Source organism: Meriones unguiculatus, chromosome 1 (genome assembly GCF_030254825.1).
Source record: "Meriones unguiculatus strain TT.TT164.6M chromosome 1, Bangor_MerUng_6.1, whole genome shotgun sequence".
NCBI classification, from domain to species: Eukaryota; Metazoa; Chordata; class Mammalia; order Rodentia; family Muridae; genus Meriones; species Meriones unguiculatus.
Genome location: NC_083349.1, coordinates 116273231 through 116293299, shown reverse-complemented (window position 1 = coordinate 116293299; position 20069 = coordinate 116273231). Strand labels below are relative to the sequence as shown.

Below are 20069 nucleotides of genomic sequence, written 5' to 3'. Positions count from 1 at the left end.
TTCCTCTTCCCCTCATCCCCTTCCCCTAGTCCACTGAGAGGATAAGTTCTCCACTATTGCCATCTGTCTGTAGCTTGTTAAGTCTCATCAGGACTGCTTGGATCCTATTGTGGATATCTGTTCTAGGTGATGATGGATAGAAATTCGTTTAGCTTGCTAACACTAAAAAAAAAAAAAAAAAAAAAAAAAAAATGAACAAAGTTTTTTGAAATTAAGTTTCTTGTGAAACATCTTAAATATCCAAGTTCTAAACTTATCTAAAGAGCCACCATTACAACTTACACAGATAAGTGCAATGGGATTCAACATCCTTAAACTTAAGAGAAGTCGCTTGACCATAGCTTCACAGTTCAAAATGTTTTCAGAAAAACACCACAAAAAAGAAAACAAAAAAGAAAAGAAAAAAAAAAAAAGCTAAGTTTTGTGGTTTTCGATCCTCGGAAATACCTAATTACTCTAGACATCCAAAACAAGTGCCATTTGTAGTACCAGACTGCCATTGTTTATTTTTTCCTCCCGATCATCCTTAGTCCTAGTTGCGTTTTTGAGCAACGCCATAAGGCACATGGGCCCCGCTGGTGCCAAATTTCTGTAGTGATTCGATGTGGAACATCTGGTCGTCAAAGAAGATGTGGGGCCGAATCTTCACCAAGATGGGACCTTTGGGGGCCCCAGCCAAGAAAAGAGCTTCATCTATCTCTAGACCCCAGCGGCGAAGGGTCTTGAGCACACGGGCGCCAGAACTAGCTGCACTCCGGGCTGTAACCAAGTAGGTCCTGATGGGACAGAGTAACCGTTCGTCTTTGGCGTAGAATTTCTTCTGCAGTTTGCCTAAATCTTCCAGGAAGCCTTTAAGGGGACCCTGAAAAAGAGAACGTATGTCTCAGCTGTGCATGCGTGAGCAAAAAGAAGTGATTACTGAAAAAAATCAAAAAAACAAAAACAGGGTCTTATATGACCTTATAAACCGCATGATGCTGACTGACATACAGTGATTCTGGGCTGCCAGCACCATGCCAAACCTTCTGCATTTATGTGAAGATATTTCCTGACACACAATCAACCCTTTGCATGCCTGGAATAAATCTAGGATAACCATATCATTTACCATCCAGAGAAAGATATTTTAAGTGTGAAAGAACGTTCTATAAATAAGTAAGCCAGAACAATAGACATAAACTATCTCTGGTAACTGGGTGATTCGCACTTCAGTTGATCACCCAAACCACCATTTTTTCACCTCAATTTTGGTTAGCTGCATGTTTTACCTTGAAAATTACTGTCCCTTTGTTTGGCCTGAGTCCAGACCTGTCTTAAAGCTTATATATCTTTATAGTTTCTACATTAAGACATAATATTTGCTTCTTTTCTTATCTTATTCTACTCTCTACCATTGTTTTATGTTTAAATCCATGAATAAATATATTTTATGCTCCTTTATGTCTTAATGCATGCAGCCATCAAAATGCTAGCCAACACTTGTCCCACAGTACTAGTCTTCAAAGGAAATGTTTGTAGAAATAATATTTGACAATTTAGTATATTATCAATATACTGCTCATTATCTCTTTTTTGCTTGAATGAGATTTTGTCTGAATATAGATGCTATGATTTTTATTTTCCTTGCAAAAAGATGGAACTCAGATCAACGGGCTTGGTGGCAAGCTCCCTTATTGTCTAAGCCACTTCCCTGGCTCATTTTAAAAACATGCTTATTTATAGTATGTGTGCGTCTGTGTGTGTGTCCATGCACATGCATGCGCACGCACATGCATAAAGGAGTGCTCTTAAATACAAAATCAAGATGAATAGAAAGACATGGGCTGGTTGAAGGTAAAAGTAAAGAAACATATACAGTACAGTACAACATTATTATAAAAATCAGGAATATATGAATTATCAGACAGGTATTGTATGCAGACGAGGAGTTGACAAATATGATGAAGTATGTATATATAAAATCCTAAATACATGGGATTCAAAATACATCATACCAAACTGATTAAAACTGTCTGGTACAGTGGAAACACACTTGTAATCCCAGCACCTGAGAAATTGAGGGAGGATCACAGTGAGCTCAAGGAAAGCCTTGGTCACTATGCTGGCTAGTGTTACATTGAGTGGACATGAGAATTATGTGAAAGGAGAAAACCTCTATTGAAGAAATGCCCTCCTAAGATCCAGCTATAGGAATTTTTTTAATTGGTGATTGATGGGGCAGGGCCCAGCCCATTGTGAGTGGTGCCATTGCTGGACTGGTGGTCCTGGGTTCTACAGTACCCTCTATTGTCTCAGTGTCAGCACTTGTCTCCACAATCTTGCCCTGTTTGAGTTCCTGTCCTGATTTCCTTTGGCAATGAACTGTGATATGGAAATGTAAATGGAATAAAGCCATTCTTCCCCAACTTGCTTTTTGGTCATCGAAGCAAATGAAAACCTAATTAAGACAAGTACAAAGTGGTACCAGTGTAGTTGGATATTGCCGCGACAGACCTGAATATGTCTGGGGGAGAATTGTGGAAGGAATTTGAATCTTTGGGTGACAAAGGCCATTGAGTGTTGTGAGCTCAGTGAGCTGTTTTGTAGGAACTTGGAAGATAAGAAGAGAAGAATGTTAAGAGGAGTGCAGAAGATGAAGCCCTGGCTTGTGAAGTCTCAGAAGGAAGTTTAAAGACTATTGGGACTGTTTGCTATTTTGTTTTAAGATGACATGGTTCTGATTAGCTAGGGCTGAAGAATCAGCTGTGATTAACAAGATACCAGACTGCTAAAGTTAACATCTTTGCCTTGCTGAAACACTTGATGCTGGTGGACTGCAGCTGAGAATTTAGCGGTTATTAGAAAAGACTAGCATTGTTGAGGTGAAATCTTCTAGGAAGTGTTTCCTGAGAGTCAACAACACACAGGCTGTTTCCCAGAGGTGGCCATGGTTGTACCTTGTGTTGGCAGCAGAACTTTGTAGTTTCAGAGTCCCCAAGGTGGTACTAGTTTTCAAGGCATAAAGGGGTCATGGAGAACAGCTGAGGCTTGGCAGTGGGCAAGGCCAGGAGAAGCCATTTGTGAAGGTGCAGCCTCAGTGGCAGTTGAAGGCCCAAGACTGAAAGGGTCATTGCAAGGAAGCTGAAGCTTTGCATCATGAAGAGAACCTCTGAGAGGTTATTGCTGAAAATGCAACCTCATTACAGTAGACGACCCCAATGTTTTGGTGATGCCAGTACCATGGGATGATGACCAAGATCAGCATCAGCAGCAGTGGTGATTTGGACCTACCAGGAGCCCAGAAGACAAGCTGTGTGCTTTAGAGGGCAGAGCTGGAGAAGTTCCCCTTTGGAGGAGCACAGAAAATTGTGAGTATGTCCCAGACATTGGGCATTCATTTGTTTATACTGTTGGGAGTTTGATTTTGCTTTATTCGGATTGTGAATATAATTTTATTTTTATTTTACTGGGGCCCACAGCTGAGAAACTTAGAATTTTAAGAATTCGAATTTTAAAGGAGATTGGCTAAAGGAACTGAAATTTTAATGTGTTTGAATTGGTAAAGACCATGGGACTTTTAAAGTTACTTATGATTTTAATGTGACGTTTGGAAATGAATTTTTTAAAGGAAGGGTTGTGTTAATAGTATTGTGTTTCTGTGTCAAGTTGACAAGGGGTTAGTTGTGCTGGCTGGTCTTATGTCAACTCAACACAGCTTTCAGAGTTATCTGAAAGGAGGGAAAATTAAATGAGAAAATGCTCCAAAAGATCCAGGTGTAAGGCATTTTCTTAATCAGTTGTTGATGTAGCAGAGCCCAGCCCACTGTGGGTAGTGGCATCCCTGGGCTGGTGTTCCTGGTTCTATAAGAAAGTAGACTGAGAAAGCCAGGAAGCAACACCCTTCAATGGCCTCTGCATCAGCTCCTGCCTCCAGGATCCTGCCCTGTTTGAGTTTCTGTCCTGACTTCCTTCAGTGATGCATAGTGCTGTGGAAGCATAAGCCAAATAAACCCATACTTCCCCAAGTTGCTTTTTGTTAATGGCCTTTCATTACAGCAACAGAAACCCTAAGACAGTTAAATAGTTAGACCTTGTCTCAATCTATCAATAAATCCCCAGTTATATTTTTATACATCAGTACTGTCTGTTTTCTTGTGAATACAGCAAACAAAATAATTGACCATCTAAAACTGAACTAGAGTGGTTGTGTGGGTAGTAAAAGTGCTTTTTAGCTCAAAGACCCATGTTTGGATCTCTAGAAATCACATAAAAATGAAGGTGTGGCAGTATATGGCTTTAATCCCAGCATTAGGAAAGCAGAGACAGGAGGATGCCTAGAGCTTACTGTCCAGCTAGTCTTGTTGTGAATTCAAGGTTCAGAGACTCTGTCTCAAAACACAAGAATGAGAATGATAGGGGAAAACAACAGACATCCATCTCCTGCTTTTGCATGTGTACACACACACACACACACTTTCATGCTAGCAGCTGACTTTAATTAATATGCTTAATCTAATTTACATTTATAGAATGTTCATTCCAACACCAGCAATGTATTATTAAAAAAAAAAAAAAAAAACAGGACACACTAAGCAGGTTATAAGCTCAGCACAAAATACACCACACATGCACACACACACACACACACACACACACACAGTAAAAAACAAAACAGGTTTTCTGGTCACAATGAAGTAAAGCCTCATAGTACATAGTAACAGAGAACTACATGGGAAAAAATGATAATCTTGCCAAATGTTTGGCAGTTAATTTACCTTAACTGTAAATAATCCACCCAGCAAAGAGGAAGTCATAAAGAAATTCAAATATATTTTCAATCGATAAAATAACATCACTTAAAAAAGTCTAGGAGATAAAACTGTAGTCTACAAAGAAGACTTAAACCTCAAAAAGCCTAATTCAGAAAAAAAGAAGAATAAGAGTAGAAGGAGAAAGAGGAGGAGGAGGAGGAGAAGAAGAAAGAAGAAGGAGGAGGAGGAGGAGGAGGAGGAGGTCACTGTAATCATTGACCTTGGGAATCATGTTAAAAATGTTAGGAAAGATCCTTCATGGAAAAGATAAATAAAATTTGTAAATCACTGCCCATATACTGACCATAGATAGATAGATAGATAGATAGATAGATAGATAGATAGATAGATAGCTGTCAAGGCAAAAATGACAGTAATTTCTAATATTAAACATGAAATTGGAGACACATTCTACAAACACTAAAAACACAATGAACTATTTACAACTTTATGGTTGTAAAAATGACAAAGGAAATTAATATTTTTCTTTTGAGGAACACAAACTAATAAGCACAAGAAAGGAATCAATTTAAGAAAAATATTAAGTGACTAGATGGGTTAAAAGCCTTTTGAGGACTGGCAGGATAGTTCAGGAGAAAAAAAAAACACTTGGCTTTATGAGCATGAAGACATGAGTTACATTCCTGGAACTCACATAAAGCTGGAATGAGAGAACTGACTCCACAAAGTTGTCCATTATCCTCTGTATGCATAACATGGCACACATATTCCAACCCCCGCACACATTTAAAATATGATATGTAAATAATATACATAAGATAATAAAATAAAATAAACATTTGAAAGATTTTAAAAATGGTGTCCATGCCTAGGTAGCTTGTCTAGAAAAGCTCGTCAAGTATTTGCAATGTTTTCATGCATTTTATGAAAGCATTATTACTCTACTGCTTAACTGAGATCTCACAAGTGAATTATAGACTACTTGCCTCATATGTATATGAAGGCAGACAATTCTACAGACTAGATCAGAGAATATAGAGAAAGAATCACACTCTATGACCATTTCTAGTGTATCTGTACTTGTTGAGAACTGTTTCAACAAGTGAAGATCCTGCAGTGAATTTACCTAATGGACCTTCCAAACTAAATGACTTTCTCAATGAATGGTACAAAGATATTAATCAAAACCAACATCCATTCTACAAATCTTCAAAAATGCATAGTGGGTGATAGCAGCTCCAACTTAACAAAGGATATCTGAAAAGATCCTGTGGATACTCTAAGACTTGAAGACTAAATGTCACTTGAAGGACAGGAGGAAGCAAGGCCAGCAGGTCTGTGATCTTTTAGGTTGCTAAACATTATATGGAGCAGATTAAGAGTAAAACTGTATCATTCATCATTTCAAGTTCAGTCTGGATACCATTCCTATGTTTCAAGCTTCCTTCTGTTCAGATCTCCCTTCTAGATCTTAATTGTTAAAACTTCACAAAATGGATTTTAAAAATAAAATAAAACCAAAAATCCAAACCAAAGAGGCAAAATCTCCAAATACTCGTTTTTATATCATAAGGGATGTTGGAGGCTAATTATTTATTTGGATCCAGGCTCTGAATTTTGAAGCTCTTCTAAAAAAAATGAAACAGTACAACAACAACAACAACAACAAAACCTGTCTGTCTTGAATTTGAGGTTGCAGACTGGCAGACCAAGAATAAGTTAACAGAGCAGTATATTGGACATGACTGTACTGTTCGTGAGGGCTTATGATTTTGAAAAAGGCTTCTTCTAGGCTGTGCTGTGCGTCACTAATAACTAGAAGAGGGTTAACCCATCAGTAACAGAAGACCAGAAGTGTTTCCAAGAGGATAAATTAAATACTGTTAAATTTCAAAACCAGAGTTATCAGCACTACATATCCCAAAGGAAGGATTTGCAAGATAGAGCAAAGTGTGAAGAGAGAGGAGGAGGCTGCATAAAATCAGTTAAAAGTCATCAAAATGAACAATGTCTAATATTCAAAAGAAAAAGCAAATGAAAATTGAGCTTGGTGAACTTACCTGAGCAAGAGGCTTATTCTCAAAGAGTGTATCATGTTGGAAGTACTTGTCCAGCCCATGTTCTTTGGCAATATGTTCAGCCTCGTCGGAGAAGAGGACAGCATCCCCATCAAAGGCTACGCGGAGCTGTGTGTCACAGTAAGCGATGTCCTTGGTTCCAGTAAACATGGTTGCAGAGGCAATGCCTGACATTATAGGGATAGATTAGTACTATTCTTAAGCCCATAGATTTTAGTTTCTCACAGTAAAAGCTTCTACCCAACAGTGATGTTTCTTCTGTAGCTATTTGACACCTAATTCTGCTCTTATCTACGACTACATATCTCAGAACGGATATGTACTCATTGACTCTGTTTTATACAGAAATGAGAGGTGAAAATGAGTTGTGTTATAATCACTGAAAGCTTCCCTTCCAGGAAGGTGAAGTACTTGTAGAACAAACATAAGGGGTGCCACATGTGTAAAAGCCGTAACAGAAGACTCAATAAGTTCTAAGTCACCTAAGCAGTGTGAAACCCAAGGTAGCTGACAATCTCTACAAACCTTATGAACTAGGAGAATAAACCCAGGTCATTACCTTCTTTTATTGCTTCTTGGACTTTATCAGAATCCGCAGAAAGATACAAGTTGGTAAGATAGGCCTTCAAATAGCCAATGGGGCTTTTTCCGCCCGTCAAACAGAAGCGGTCGATTAAAAGACCTATTGTCAGGTGAGAGAGGCAGTGTTATGGTTCATAAAGATACAACATTTATACAAATGACATTTATTGTAGCAGTAAATGTATTAGTAAATCCATGTGAGTTCATTTGTAAGTCTAACTGATGTTATGAATTATTGACTTTACAGCACCAAAATTATAAGAACCTCTCAGATAATTCATACCCTACGTTTGGTATACTATAGTTTATGGAGCATATTCACATGCACAATGTCAGTGTACTCAAAACAGCATGGTGGATACTATCCTCCTTATAGAAAAGGATGCTAAAAAGACTTGCCCAGCCCACTAGTTCATAGACATAGGGCAGTCTTCCATCCACATGTGTAACTCACTAGGACAGTTCTCTCTTTTCTTCCTTGCTTATTGAAAGGAGCCTTTATGGTATGGCCCCATTTTAAATACTGTTTCTACATTTCTTCACTGAAATACTTGTAATAACCAGTAACCCCAGAATTTAAACTATTTTCTAAAGATAATGTGAAATTTTCTTTCCTTTTTGACTAGAATATTTGATTACAGCTATTAACAATTAGAATATTAATAGATATCTTTACCAATGAACTACCACATCCACTTAACTTTTTAAAATTATTAAGTAAGGTATATCTAAGTTGCCCATACTTGCTTTCAACGTGCTATATTGCTATGTAGCACAAGTAAGTCTTGAACACAAGCCTCTTGCCACAGTCTCCCAGAAAATTAGCATTATAAGCTTATGCCAGCGAAATCTAATTAATATACTTTTAAATACCTCCCAAGAAGAAAAAAAAAATCAAGGGTTCAAAAAGATTCTGTAAAGAAAGCACCCACATATACAGTGAATGAAAGAATGAATTGGTACAAGTTGTCTAGAAAGATTTAATGAGCATAGATATATAACTCAATGGTCAGTCACTTGACCAGAACACATGAGGCCTAAGGTTCAATACTCTAATGCAAAACAAAACAAAACAAAAACTGAGTTAATGGTATCTCTTAAGAGGTTTTAGAGGTTTATATCTTTTAACATAGAATTCCTTTTCTGAAGGTATTATTTTAAGGAAATAATACAAAATTTTAGTAAAGATTTCTGTAGAAGAATCTGAGCTCAGGATTATATTTGAAAAAAAAATGTATTTATTGATATGAGACTATCATGCATATGATAAAAGTCTATGTGCTTAAAGTCATCTTCAAATTTACTATAAACTGGTTAACTATGCTAGGTAAAGCAAAATGTGGAGTCTGCTCAGCTGTTTGAAGAAACAAGGACATGTGTCAAAAATATGGTAGAAGTATCTGTTTTGGTGTCAACAAAATATCAAATTTTACTTGACCCAATGTTGGGCATAAGCAACTCAAAAATGGATCATATAAAACCCCCACATAACATGAATGGAATGTTCTAGAAAATATGTATTGACATTAGGAATTCAAAACTGAATGAAAACAGTGTACTTTTTCTTAAAGTGATCCCAGTTTACAGTGGAGCCAGGTGTGAGAATTGTAACAAAGACCACAGCAGAGATAGACAAAGATTGTCTTCTGTACCCTAAAGAGGGCCATAACTAAGTCTGCCAAAACAAAAGGTTATAAAACCAATTGGAAAGGTATCCCAATTGGTTCATCAGCAGAATTCGTATTTAAGTAATTATGATTCCTGAAGCTGGAAACCTCAGTGTGTTTAACATGCTTAAGACCAGATACACCAGGCTTATTTCAGTAAGACTCAGTTATGGTGCATAGCTATAATCCAAACTGGAAAACTAAGGCAAGAGGGTCGAGATCGAGAGTTAACCTGGTCTATATAGCAAAAGCCTATATCAAACCAAACAAAATTATTAAAATAAACTTCATTTATTGAATATTATATGCCCCTCATAGCCTTTGACATACATTCTCTCTCTTCAATTCATACCATTATGAAGGTTCCATTATTAAAATACATTTCATATTTTATAAATAGGATCATGTGAAATAATAAAATAAGACTCGATATCTTGTAATACACCTTTGTTATTTATAAATATACCTAATTTAAACCTAGAATCTCTATGTGCCCCAGTTAAACCTGACTCTAGTAAGGGATCACAACTAGATCCCCTACTAGAAAGCAAGACAATGGCATTCCAAATAGAATGTTAGGTCATTTAATAGTAGAAAAAAAATAAAAAAGGGAAACTTTACAAGAAAGTGACACATTGATGGAAATAAAGACCAGTGCCAATGCAATTTTCTAGGTAAAATAATAAAAGACAATTTTACTGGTAAGAATATGGATTTGTATGCTGGCAAGAGAGCAGCCAGGAGAGTTCCAGCTTAAGAGCTGGAAGGGGAGATGAAAAACCTTTAAACCCATAACATGGATCTGTGGTGAGGAAAAAGTTTGATCCCATAGAAAAAGCCTCCAGGCTGAAGGCTCCTTGAAGTCAAGTTCAGAAGTGAAAAACATAAAGCAGAGAAATATATTGAGGACCTGGGATTAAGACTTTGAAATTCACACTTGACAAGTTAAATCCAGAGCTTTGAGCCCAATTCTGTGCTGAAGTTAAAAATGAACATGGCCTTTCTTGTTCTGACATAGGCAAATAAACATTCCCCACACAGAAGGGGGTGTTGGTATCAAAGACGCTGAATGGTTTAAGCCACAGTTAGCAAAATAGCATGGCTTCTTTTTTTTTGCAGAGCTGTGAGCTGGTCCTCCACATAGTATTTATTTTACTTACCGTAGTGATTGACGCTGTTTATAAGCCGTACTCCCACTTGGGCATGGTTATTAGTCATGAGTACTATATCGAATAAGTCCTGTTCATCAGGGTACAGATCACGGAGTCTAGTGTTGACATGCTGCAGTGCCTGCAGGTTACAAACACAGGTGAGGTGGGCTACGTTAGGCAGCAAGAGGAAAAACACCTCATCAGGGTCGGAATAAAACTACACACAATACTGGCTGAGAAATCAGTACTCCTTTAAGACATGGTTATACCACTGTTCCCGTATTTTCTGATTCCTACATATAGGCCTCAGCTAATGCCCATGGCATGGATAAGCAGTGTCTATGGGATGCTATCACAACATTCTGTTTTCTAGAATTATCTCAGAGGTAGGTATGGAAAAAGATCAGGGTATCCACTTTGTGATTTGCCTTCTCACTTGCCTATTTAAGTTTGTATATTCTGATCTTATTGCAAGAAATTTGGAATGATTTGGGAATTTACATGTCACTCCTGCGGGCAGGAGACTGAGGCAGATTGATAATTTAAATTTTTTTCTTTTTGTTTTTGTATGTTCTACTTGAGGTTGTTGGCTGTGACTCATTTATTTTAATTTTAACATTAATGTATTTTAAAATTGTGTGTGTGTGTGTGTGTGTGTGTGTGTTGGGATTATATGTCAGAATGCAGGTAGTCAACCTTCCTAATGCTGAGACTCTTTAATACAGTTCCTCATGTTGTGGTAAACTCCAAACATAAAATTATGTTCTTTGCTGTTTCATAAATGTAATTTTGCTACTATTATGATTCTTAATGTAAATACTTTGGAGCTGGTGTTTCACCAGGGGTTCGTGAACCACAGGTTGAGAACCAGTTCTCTAGAAAGTGTCAGATTCCCTGGAACTGGAGATGGTTGTGAGCTGCCCTATGTGAGTATTGGAAACCAAGGTCCTGGGTTCAAGAACAATGTCAGCTTTGAATACCACACCCTTCTTTCCAGCCCCTTAATCTATTTTTAAAAAACATTTGTTAAAACATATGTTTATCACGGGCTTGTGGTTTCTCTCCATGGTTCTACTTGTCCTGCAAGCACCTTTTACCCCAAAGCCATAGAGCTGTCATTTGCTTTCCCATCGTTATATGATTGATCGTGTAATAATCCTATAACTTATGTGAAAGATTAATTATTAGCACTACAAATTTTAGTACACATTCCTGATGCTTATAAGTGTCAGGAGCATCTTGATTTTCTTGATATATTTGGGGTCAAGTGCTCCAGCTCAAGTGGATTCCATCATTTTAATAAGGCATTTTCTTTCCACTAATCAGGACCACTGGCTCCTTATTACTTCCTACCTAACTCCTTTTTTATGGTGGAAACAGGCTTTTGTTAAAGGTTGGATGACTAAAGCTCCATTTAAGAAAGTAAAGATCTAAAACAGTAGATTCAGGCTAAAGAAATCGCTTTCTCGATAATTCTAGATGTCTTTGGGACTTTGTCAACAGGAACGAGGCAAGAATGATAAAGATGGTATTCATGATTGTTGGGGTGAATGGACAAACTCTCAGAGGTCCTCCTGGGGCCATCTCTTGCCATTCAGAGTCCCTAATGGGAATGAAAGGCAGTTCACACAGTACCTTAACAAACCGAAATGCTGGCCCTGGAGTTAGGATGACATTCTCATTGGTGATCTGATACTCCATGTACTTTTCCAGACCCTCTTCTTCGTAGATTTTCCTGTCATCCACCATATTGAAAAGTGCCCGGGAAGAAACCGCAATGGTGATGGCATGCTTGGGTTTGGGCTGTGGAGAAGGTCAAGGAAAGGAGAGTCAACACATATAGAAAGTGGTAGGGATGCAGCTGGTAAGGGAAAGAGGACTAAGGTGAGAAAGACTAAGAAGGACTTCTCAAGGCAATAAGTGGGAGAGAGTTGAGGGACAGGAAGAAGGGAGCCTGGGGTGCCAGAGGTCTTGGCACTCTCACCGGCCTGGGCCGCGCACAGTTAGGCATCTTCTCATACAGCATGCTCACGGATGACCAGTAAGCCTCGTCCACCTCATCTTCCTCCAACTGCTGCTTATGCCGCTGCTGGGCTTCATTCAGACATTCCGGGTCCACGTCCATAGAGTTGGCATATTGCATACGGCGTTGGGCGTAGGACTTCCACTCAGTAGGAGGAGTTCGTGGATACTCTCGAGTACTCTTAGGCATCAGCTCTCGGGAGTCACAGCTGTGAGCATAGTCTCTAGGCTCTCTGTTCTCCCTGTGAGCCCAGTTATCAGTGTTCGCATACATTTTTGAAGTCCGCCTGTTGTTGTGCTCTGCTTCTGGAGGTGTGGGAGGTTGTGATTCAACTGTGGTGACAGGTCTGGTCTGTGGAGTCTGCTGTGTGGAGGGCTTCTCTGTTGCCTGAGGTGGAGGCGATGTCTCGTGGTGGCTGGGGGAGGCAGAGGAAGTTCTAGAGGTCGCGGCACTGTTGGGGGCCTGCTAATGAAATAGGGGATAAAGTCCAGGACCATAGGGATTCACATCCCTATCTCCCACATTATATCTCCTAGCCCTAGCTGATTCCTCGATCTTAAATCCTAGTTCGTTCTAGCTCCTTTAAGTAGACCGTAAAGCAGCCAAGCATTTCTAGTCTTCAGACATTGGATATTACTGTTAGACTGCTCTGTTCTCATCCTCAAGCATGCATATCACAGGTGCTCACTGTAGCACATGCTGTTTGGTTTTGAGTATGTAGGATTAAGTTCTTTTATCCTTAAGCAGCACAAATCATTTAGACCTCGCCTCACTCAGTGACTCTAGGCAGCTTCATGCACAAACTACAGGAGACACTGTTAAGATACTGTCAATAGAATGCTCCACTTATCCCTATCCTCTATGGATCTCTTAGCCCTGGGACAACTAAGCATGTGATTGCTGGGAAGGCTGGGGAGTCACATGTCTTCAGTCTTGGTATGCTATCAGATAACAGCAGAGGTCATTATCTTCCTAAGTATGAAGGGGCAATTCTAGAAGAAGAATGACTTTACTGATACAGCACTGCAAAATGTTAAACAATCGCATGTTACCTCAATTTATGTTTGTTTCACATGTGTGGGAAGAAATACTCTTGGTGAGATTACTGTACTAAACCCGACAGCATATAGGTGTATTGGTGTATATGCCCAGGGATTGAGTCTTTTCTATCCCTCCAAAAAGAATCTCATAAATTTGCTTAGGTGGAGAGGCCTTCGTTAAGGGCCTAAAAGCACATATGATATTTAATGTTTCTCTTTTGCTGATTGAATTTTTTAATCCCTTTTCTGAGAGCCATGGGTACTCAGTTGTGTTTCTTATATGGACAGAAAACAGAGCTAGACCTTAAGGCTGTGTTTAAAACTCAATGGTCAATTTGGTTTACCTGGGTGTTTCTAAATTAGCTACAATCAAGTAATTTATCCCAACCAGGCCCTGATCACTTTGAAAGATAAGTCCCATTAGATAGAAGTCATCATCACCCACTCTTCTTTTATCGTTCCTTTTCATAATCAATACCTTAACAACTGTACTCTTGCTTCTGGGCTCTTCTACAGATGGAGCTCCGGTGGATGGGCTCCGTGATGTTCGGGACCACTGATTTCGCACCACGTACCCTCGGGAGTCTGTATTAGGCACAGGTAATTCTTGAGATCCCTGAGTAAGAGAAGAGACCCAGCTATTTAATTCTTAACCATTACCCCTTATATGTATGTGCCCATAAGATGACCATGTCAGGCTAAAAACAGCAGAAACCAATGGAAAGATGCCTCCCCCACACCCTCCATTTCTATGAGCCCTGATTCATTCTAGGTCTTGGCTGTACTGTTTCTTGCTTTGGCCCAATCTTAACCTCATTATGAAGTAACAAAGTGGAGGTCCACCGAGAAGAGCATTGAGCATTCAATCTTAACAAAGCCTTGGAGGGGCTCAGAGTTTTCCACCTGTGACTCTTCTGCAATTGTGTGTAATAGAGTTAGTCATATTTTCTCCTTTTTCCCCACATCCTCCCTTAAAGATAAGCCTAATGATAGAGGCTAAAATGACATATCTATGATTTTACCATACTGTAAAGTGAGGGCAGCTGACACCCAAGCCACGGCTCTGTGACAGATACACCCAAGTGCATATAACCTTCCAGCCTGTTTCATGATGACACCTTGGAGAGGTAAGTGGACTAGTTTCTGTCCCATATCCTTCCCCTACCCAGGATGCCTGGGGCTCCCCTCCCAAATTAGTCATTCAATCTCTGCTCACCCTGATCATGGTGATCTGCCGGCCCTGCTCCCACAACAGGCACATGTGAATATAAATGCGTATTGTGCGACAGGGGCTAGTTCCCTCAGCTGCACAAAGGCAGCGTCTACAGATGTGGTGAAACCGCATGGGGCAACATCTCAGCGGGTGATTCGGATAGGCTGCACGCCTCATCTGAAAGATTGTGCAGAAAATGGGTCAATGTGATGGCCAGACTTCCCTTCCCTCCCTGATCTGAATCGACCAGTCTCCTCCTGTTGGCCTAGTGGTAGAGACTGTATTTCTATACTTCACATTCTGCATGAACAGGGAGGCTGTGGACTGGAGGGAGGGCAAGGGCCAGCTTCTCCTGAGTATAACCCTAACCTCTTCACTAGGACCTTAGTTAGCCCTTGGTGCAGATCTATATGGCTCACGTGTCTCTTCGGAAGCTTCCCCGTTGCTTTTGTTCATTGTGTTTTCTGCTCTTTCTTTCAGCTGTGCTATGCAAGGTAGCTCACCTGAGTGCTCAGACGAGCTCCATTTTTGTCAGGATCTTTTCTTTTCTCTGCATCTAGACTCTCTTTTGAGTACCTCATCCCAGGCTCATTCTTAATATGGAAACAAAGAATGTTTATTAATTTTGATTCTCAGAGACATTAGAAACCTTGGGTTTGGATATAAAACAGAATAAATAAAACCTAAACTTTGTCTCTTGGCTGACATCATAAATCTATGTAAACTTTAGACATGATTTCTGTTCCATTCTAACAAGTATAAGAAAAGAATGTAGTTTATAAATGAAAAATTACATAAGCCTATTGTTATATGGTTCATTTTATCGGCTCAGTATATGAACAGTGTTTATCATTAAAAATAACGTGAGAAACGTAATGAGTATCTTTCAGGGGTCAGCAACATTTGGATTTAAGTATGAAGCTGCTTATTAAGAATAACTTTTACTTAACCTCTTTTTCTGAGGACTGATGATTATGAAACTTCATTTTCCATATAAAACAGAACCTCATTTAACTGACCCTAGCCAAAATTAATTTGAATTTTACAAACAAGGACTTTAATCTTATACAGATTTATTGATAAAACATCTATTATTAATGTCAAATTTCTTTAGCATCTACCTGAAAAAAAGGGATTTTCTACTAATAAACTAATAGGTAAAAATCAAGAGCTGATAGGATGGCCACTTCTTTCATGGAAACCTAATAAAATATTGATGTTTTCTTTTTTGGTTGGAAAATGCTTTTCAGGAGACAATTTGTTTCAGGCTAATTCAGATGTATACTGTGACTAATACTAGTGGTAAGCCCCAGTTTATGGAATATCGTAATAATTTAGACCAAAGTCCTCTCAGAAAATTTCTGTATTCTCCTATCCATTCCCTGTATCTGCCCAGGAGTCATTTTCCCCATGTTAGCTGAATGAGAATGTGATTTCAAGCAGTGGCTTAGCTGCATAATTATTGAACTGACTTGACTTCTTTCCACTAACTCCCATACCCCATTTCAGCTTTCATAATATTCTATCACTTCTAGATTGAAAAGATAGTTAATTCCACCCATACTTCAGCTCTGTGTTAGGTCTCAGGTCACCGTTCTTGCCTTTTAAAGCCTTCACGTTTCCAGATTTATCTCTCTTACGGAATGTAAGCATAGTTAAGCTTCATTCCTGGGTCAACTCAATATTCACCCTGTCATATCACGAGCCTCAGGATGGATCCCCGCTACCTTCTGCTCCCATGCTCACCACCCTTCCTCTTATGTTCCATTTAGGATAAGTAGCTTTTCACTGGTCACTTCTCTATAAACCAGTTTCTCTTCATTAATCCCTAAAACTCAGCTCAACCCAATCTTGGTGCAGTACCGGAGGGGAACATTACTCTGTTTTTGTACAAATCCCTCTGAGCACTGAATTTTACAGTTTATGTCTCTGTTCTGCAGAATTATTGTATTTACTTCATATTAACTATGACCGTATGCTCAACAAAGGCTGAGTTACTAGATTGACCTACACTCTCCCACTCCACCTCTTTCTTCTGTTTCCTCCACTCCCTTTTAAGTGTTGCTATGGTCTGTACTTATTTATTTTTGCAGAGCATTCCCAGAAAGAAAAGGTGGACTAATGTTTATGTGTCCTCAGCTTCTTGATAAGATTCTAGGGTATTTCAGTCACTCACTTTCTTTTTCTGTTTCAAAGATGTTTGGCTCATTTTGTCAACTGTTGGGATTCTTTTGTTGTTAAGAAAGTCCTCATCTCCCCAGCTCCATTTCCTATCACTTCTCTGGTTTCGTCTAGCTCTGAATTTGGAATGTCAAATTTATGACATCATGTGAGATTCCATGGTAACTAACTGATGCCACACATACATAATTATGCTTTTTTGTTGTGAATAGAGCAATGGCCTTTTCTATTTCAGCGTATCTACTTATACTCATTCTTCTGAAACTCTAGGAATTTATGTGTAAACTGCTTGAATGTCTACTGTGCCACAATATCATTTTTACAATTTAATTATTTATAAATCTTTTAAAGCCTCACTTGGTCACTCATCATATCAATCCTACGTGGTTCTGTCCATCTTCTGAATGACAAACTCATTTGTGAGTTCAGTCTTTTTTTTTTTTTTTTCAGTAATTTTTGTTTTGAGACTCCTTGATAGCTGATTATAATTGGGGATTTTGGTTCTGAGCTTTGCTTTTTAGCATGTGGCATTTCTTTCACAGTGGCAAAGACTCTTGAGAAAGTCATCGTCAAAGCCCCTCCAGATGGTTGGACAGAGTAGGATGTTTCCTGTACTTTCTGTGTCTGTCATTCCTTGCCTAATCCTTCATGTTTGAAATAAACATTTTTCCTATTGTGTGAACAGAGAACATTGAATCAAAGAGAGTCCCAGTCTCTGATTTACAGAGTCAAATGATATTCTGTTTTTTTGTTGTTCTAATTTTAATCTTCATACAAACATAGGTAAGATACATATGTCCTGCCAACCTGAGTTGTTGAAACTGTAAGACAGAGACAGATTTCTGACACTCAACAGAAGCCACTGTTTGTCCAGTGTGAATAGTAGAAGTTTAGTTTTCTAAATTTTTCAGTGAACATGTCAGTCAGGCCGTAGTTTTGAATTCCTTTATACCACCACTCTCTAACACCATATTTTTCTAAAATTTAGTTTGATTAATTTTAATAATCTTATTTTTCTCCATTTCAAAATGTAGAAAATAATTAGATAATAATTGGATAAGTGTTAAAAATTTATTGTGGAAGCTGGCGAGAGGAATTAGTGAGTGAGTGAGTAAAGTGTGTACTGGATAAGCATGAAAACCCGAGTGGGGATCCTCAGCAGTACTATAAAAAGCTGGATGTGGTGGGAGCACCTTTAACTTCAACACTGAGCAAGGCAAAGACAGGTGGTAATTAGGGCCTTGTTAGCCTATCTTGCTGAAATGCAACAGGTTTATTGAGAGACAGTGTCTCAAAATATAAGGTGAAGAAACAATTGAAAAGAATATCCCGGTGATGACCTTGAACCTCCACTTTTACCTGTATCAGCAAAGAAACAACGCACCACCATGCCCACATGCACACATGCACGAGCACACACACACACACACAAATTGTTGAAATATAAATATGAAAAGAATTTATGATTGCATAACAAACATTAGCTATTAATTTTCATAAGTTTTGCTTTTTAAATAATTTTAAATGATTTAGAAACTACTGAAATATAGTTGTAAGAACAGGATTGCTAGAATGCACTGTTGTTGATAAAGATTTATGAACAATCAAATGGCAATCTTGAAGTTCCTCCCATTCCCTACATGGTAGAATTAGTGGTACAAACAGAGTGAAGTAGATAGCTGATGTGGGACCAGGCACTGAGAAAACACTGACCTGCATTAGACAGAACAAAGAAGATGTTGTAGAGATGAGAGCATAAGCCAATTTGATTTCTCATTGATCTTTCTAAACCATATCTAAGATCAGTTTGTTTGATCTCTTCTATACTCTTCCAACTAACCCAACAATTAAATATTTCTAATATTCTATAGTATAGGAGAGAAAAGGATTCTAATAAGTACATAAAATTGGTTTATGAGTTGAGATATAAATATATAACTATATTATTTTAAGCTTACATTAAAGAGCTCTTTTGTATTTATTTTCAGATTTATTTGTTTCCCAGTATCCTTGTCTACTTCTTAACTTCTATTGAGCATAGAGAAACATACATATGTATAAGAGGTAAGTAATTTAGTTATGTTGGATTCCTCTCTCCAGGATTTTGGGCTTGCTTATAAAGGCAAATTGAAACATCATTATGACAATTTTGTGTGGCCATTGAAGACTGCCCCAGACTGGTTTTAATGATTTAATTACCACTGCCAGTTTCAGTTTATATAATTTTTAAAAGAGATCTGTAAAAGGATTGGTAAGGAATGTTAGAAAACCACAAACATGGAGAGCTGTAAGCCTGCATTCTTCATCTCTTTGGAGCAAATACTTTTTAGTTCCTGCCAGAGTAACAAAAATGATCTACCCACAGTGTTGGGGTGTTCCTCTTAAGGGGATGTTTCAGAAAGATTTTGGGGACATAGTTGCTACTTGGCCATACTTCCTCTTGCTCTTATTTTCAAGGACAATTTTGCTATCACTTGACAGTTTTGGAGATGTAAGTAGATGGTTGATTAGTCAGGAGCTTTTCAAAGTACAAGGCAAAAATTCAGTTATACAACTCAACTAGGAATTGCCATCCAGGGAAGATATCAAAGGCTCATTTTCTTCACCATGACTACCTTGCTTCATTCAGATCTGTAGAAATAAATATTGTGGGATGTGGCTCTGTTGTCTTAATGGATTTTATGTCACTCATATACTCATTTTACTGAGTCTAAAGATAGAAAAACACATAGAAAATATCAACAGTATTCATTGCTATATTAAAGTGCTTTTGTGTATGTAGAAACACAGGCTTAAGAGAGTAGCAGGTAAGTATTACTTGAGACATTAAAAGTTATATTTAGAAGCACAGGTTGAAGATAAGAAAGTGTGAGTAGAAATAGTGGCCAGAATGCATTATAAACATGTATGAAGCTGTCGAAAAATAATTTTAAAAGGTGCAAGGAAAATCAGTAAGAAAGTACTACGAGATAACAAAGTAATTAGAGCTATAAAAAGAAAACATCTTTGAACTTTTATATTAATATAAATTATCTCACTTTTCTGTCAAATATTGCAAGTTTATATAGCATGAGCAAATCAGTATTTTTCTTTCATAATATTAAGCGTAGCTACCATTTTGTCACTTGCTTTGGCAAATCTTAGGTTTTAATGAGCACCACAACATTACAGACTGATCTTGTAATCAATTACAGAAATAATTTACATAATAATTTTCCTACTATTGAATTTTGAGGGCATCTCCGTTTTTTTTTTAATTATATTTTTTTCATTGCTTCTTTTTTTAACCAGAGCAAAATTTCTGTAGCATGAAGTCTAATTCCACACTGACTAGTATTTCCACCCATTATAACACTACCCACAAGTATCACTATCTGATTTGA

General features: G+C 38.1%; 1 protein-coding gene across 7 annotated transcripts; it reads right to left on the bottom strand.

Annotated features, from left to right (window-relative positions):
* Positions 1–476: 476 nt before the first annotated feature.
* On the bottom strand, positions 477–16806 carry Nt5c1b (5'-nucleotidase, cytosolic IB). 7 transcript variants are annotated; one of them, XM_060365794.1, is made up of 10 exons: positions 16682–16804; positions 15009–15098; positions 14509–14682; positions 13771–13908; positions 12214–12714; positions 11865–12032; positions 10239–10368; positions 7389–7511; positions 6812–6996; positions 477–862 (listed from the first exon to the last, which is right to left on the bottom strand). In XM_060365794.1, the coding sequence occupies exons 1-10, from the start codon at positions 16712–16714 to the stop codon at positions 533–535; spliced, it is 1872 nt and encodes a 623-aa protein (XP_060221777.1). In that variant the 5' UTR covers positions 16715–16804; the 3' UTR covers positions 477–532. The 7 variants fall into 7 exon arrangements, with proteins under 7 accessions (XP_060221777.1, XP_060221784.1, XP_060221794.1 ...); XM_060365801.1 differs by having other exon boundaries at positions 12214–12717; positions 16682–16714; XM_060365811.1 differs by having other exon boundaries at positions 12262–12717; positions 16682–16714.
* Positions 16807–20069: the final 3263 nt, after the last annotated feature.

Bases quoted from the DNA above. Each gene is read 5' to 3' on its own strand.
- Nt5c1b (XM_060365801.1), bottom strand. From the start codon at position 16,714: ATGAGCCAAACATCTTTGAAACAGAAAAAGAAA. The intron at 15,099-16,681 runs GTGAGTGACTGA...TTCCATATTAAG, and splicing joins CTTTGAAACAGAAAAAGAAA to AATGAGCCTGGGATGAGGTA. The intron at 6,997-7,388 runs GTAATGACCTGG...CTATAATGTCAG, and splicing joins CCAAGAAGCAATAAAAGAAG to GCATTGCCTCTGCAACCATG.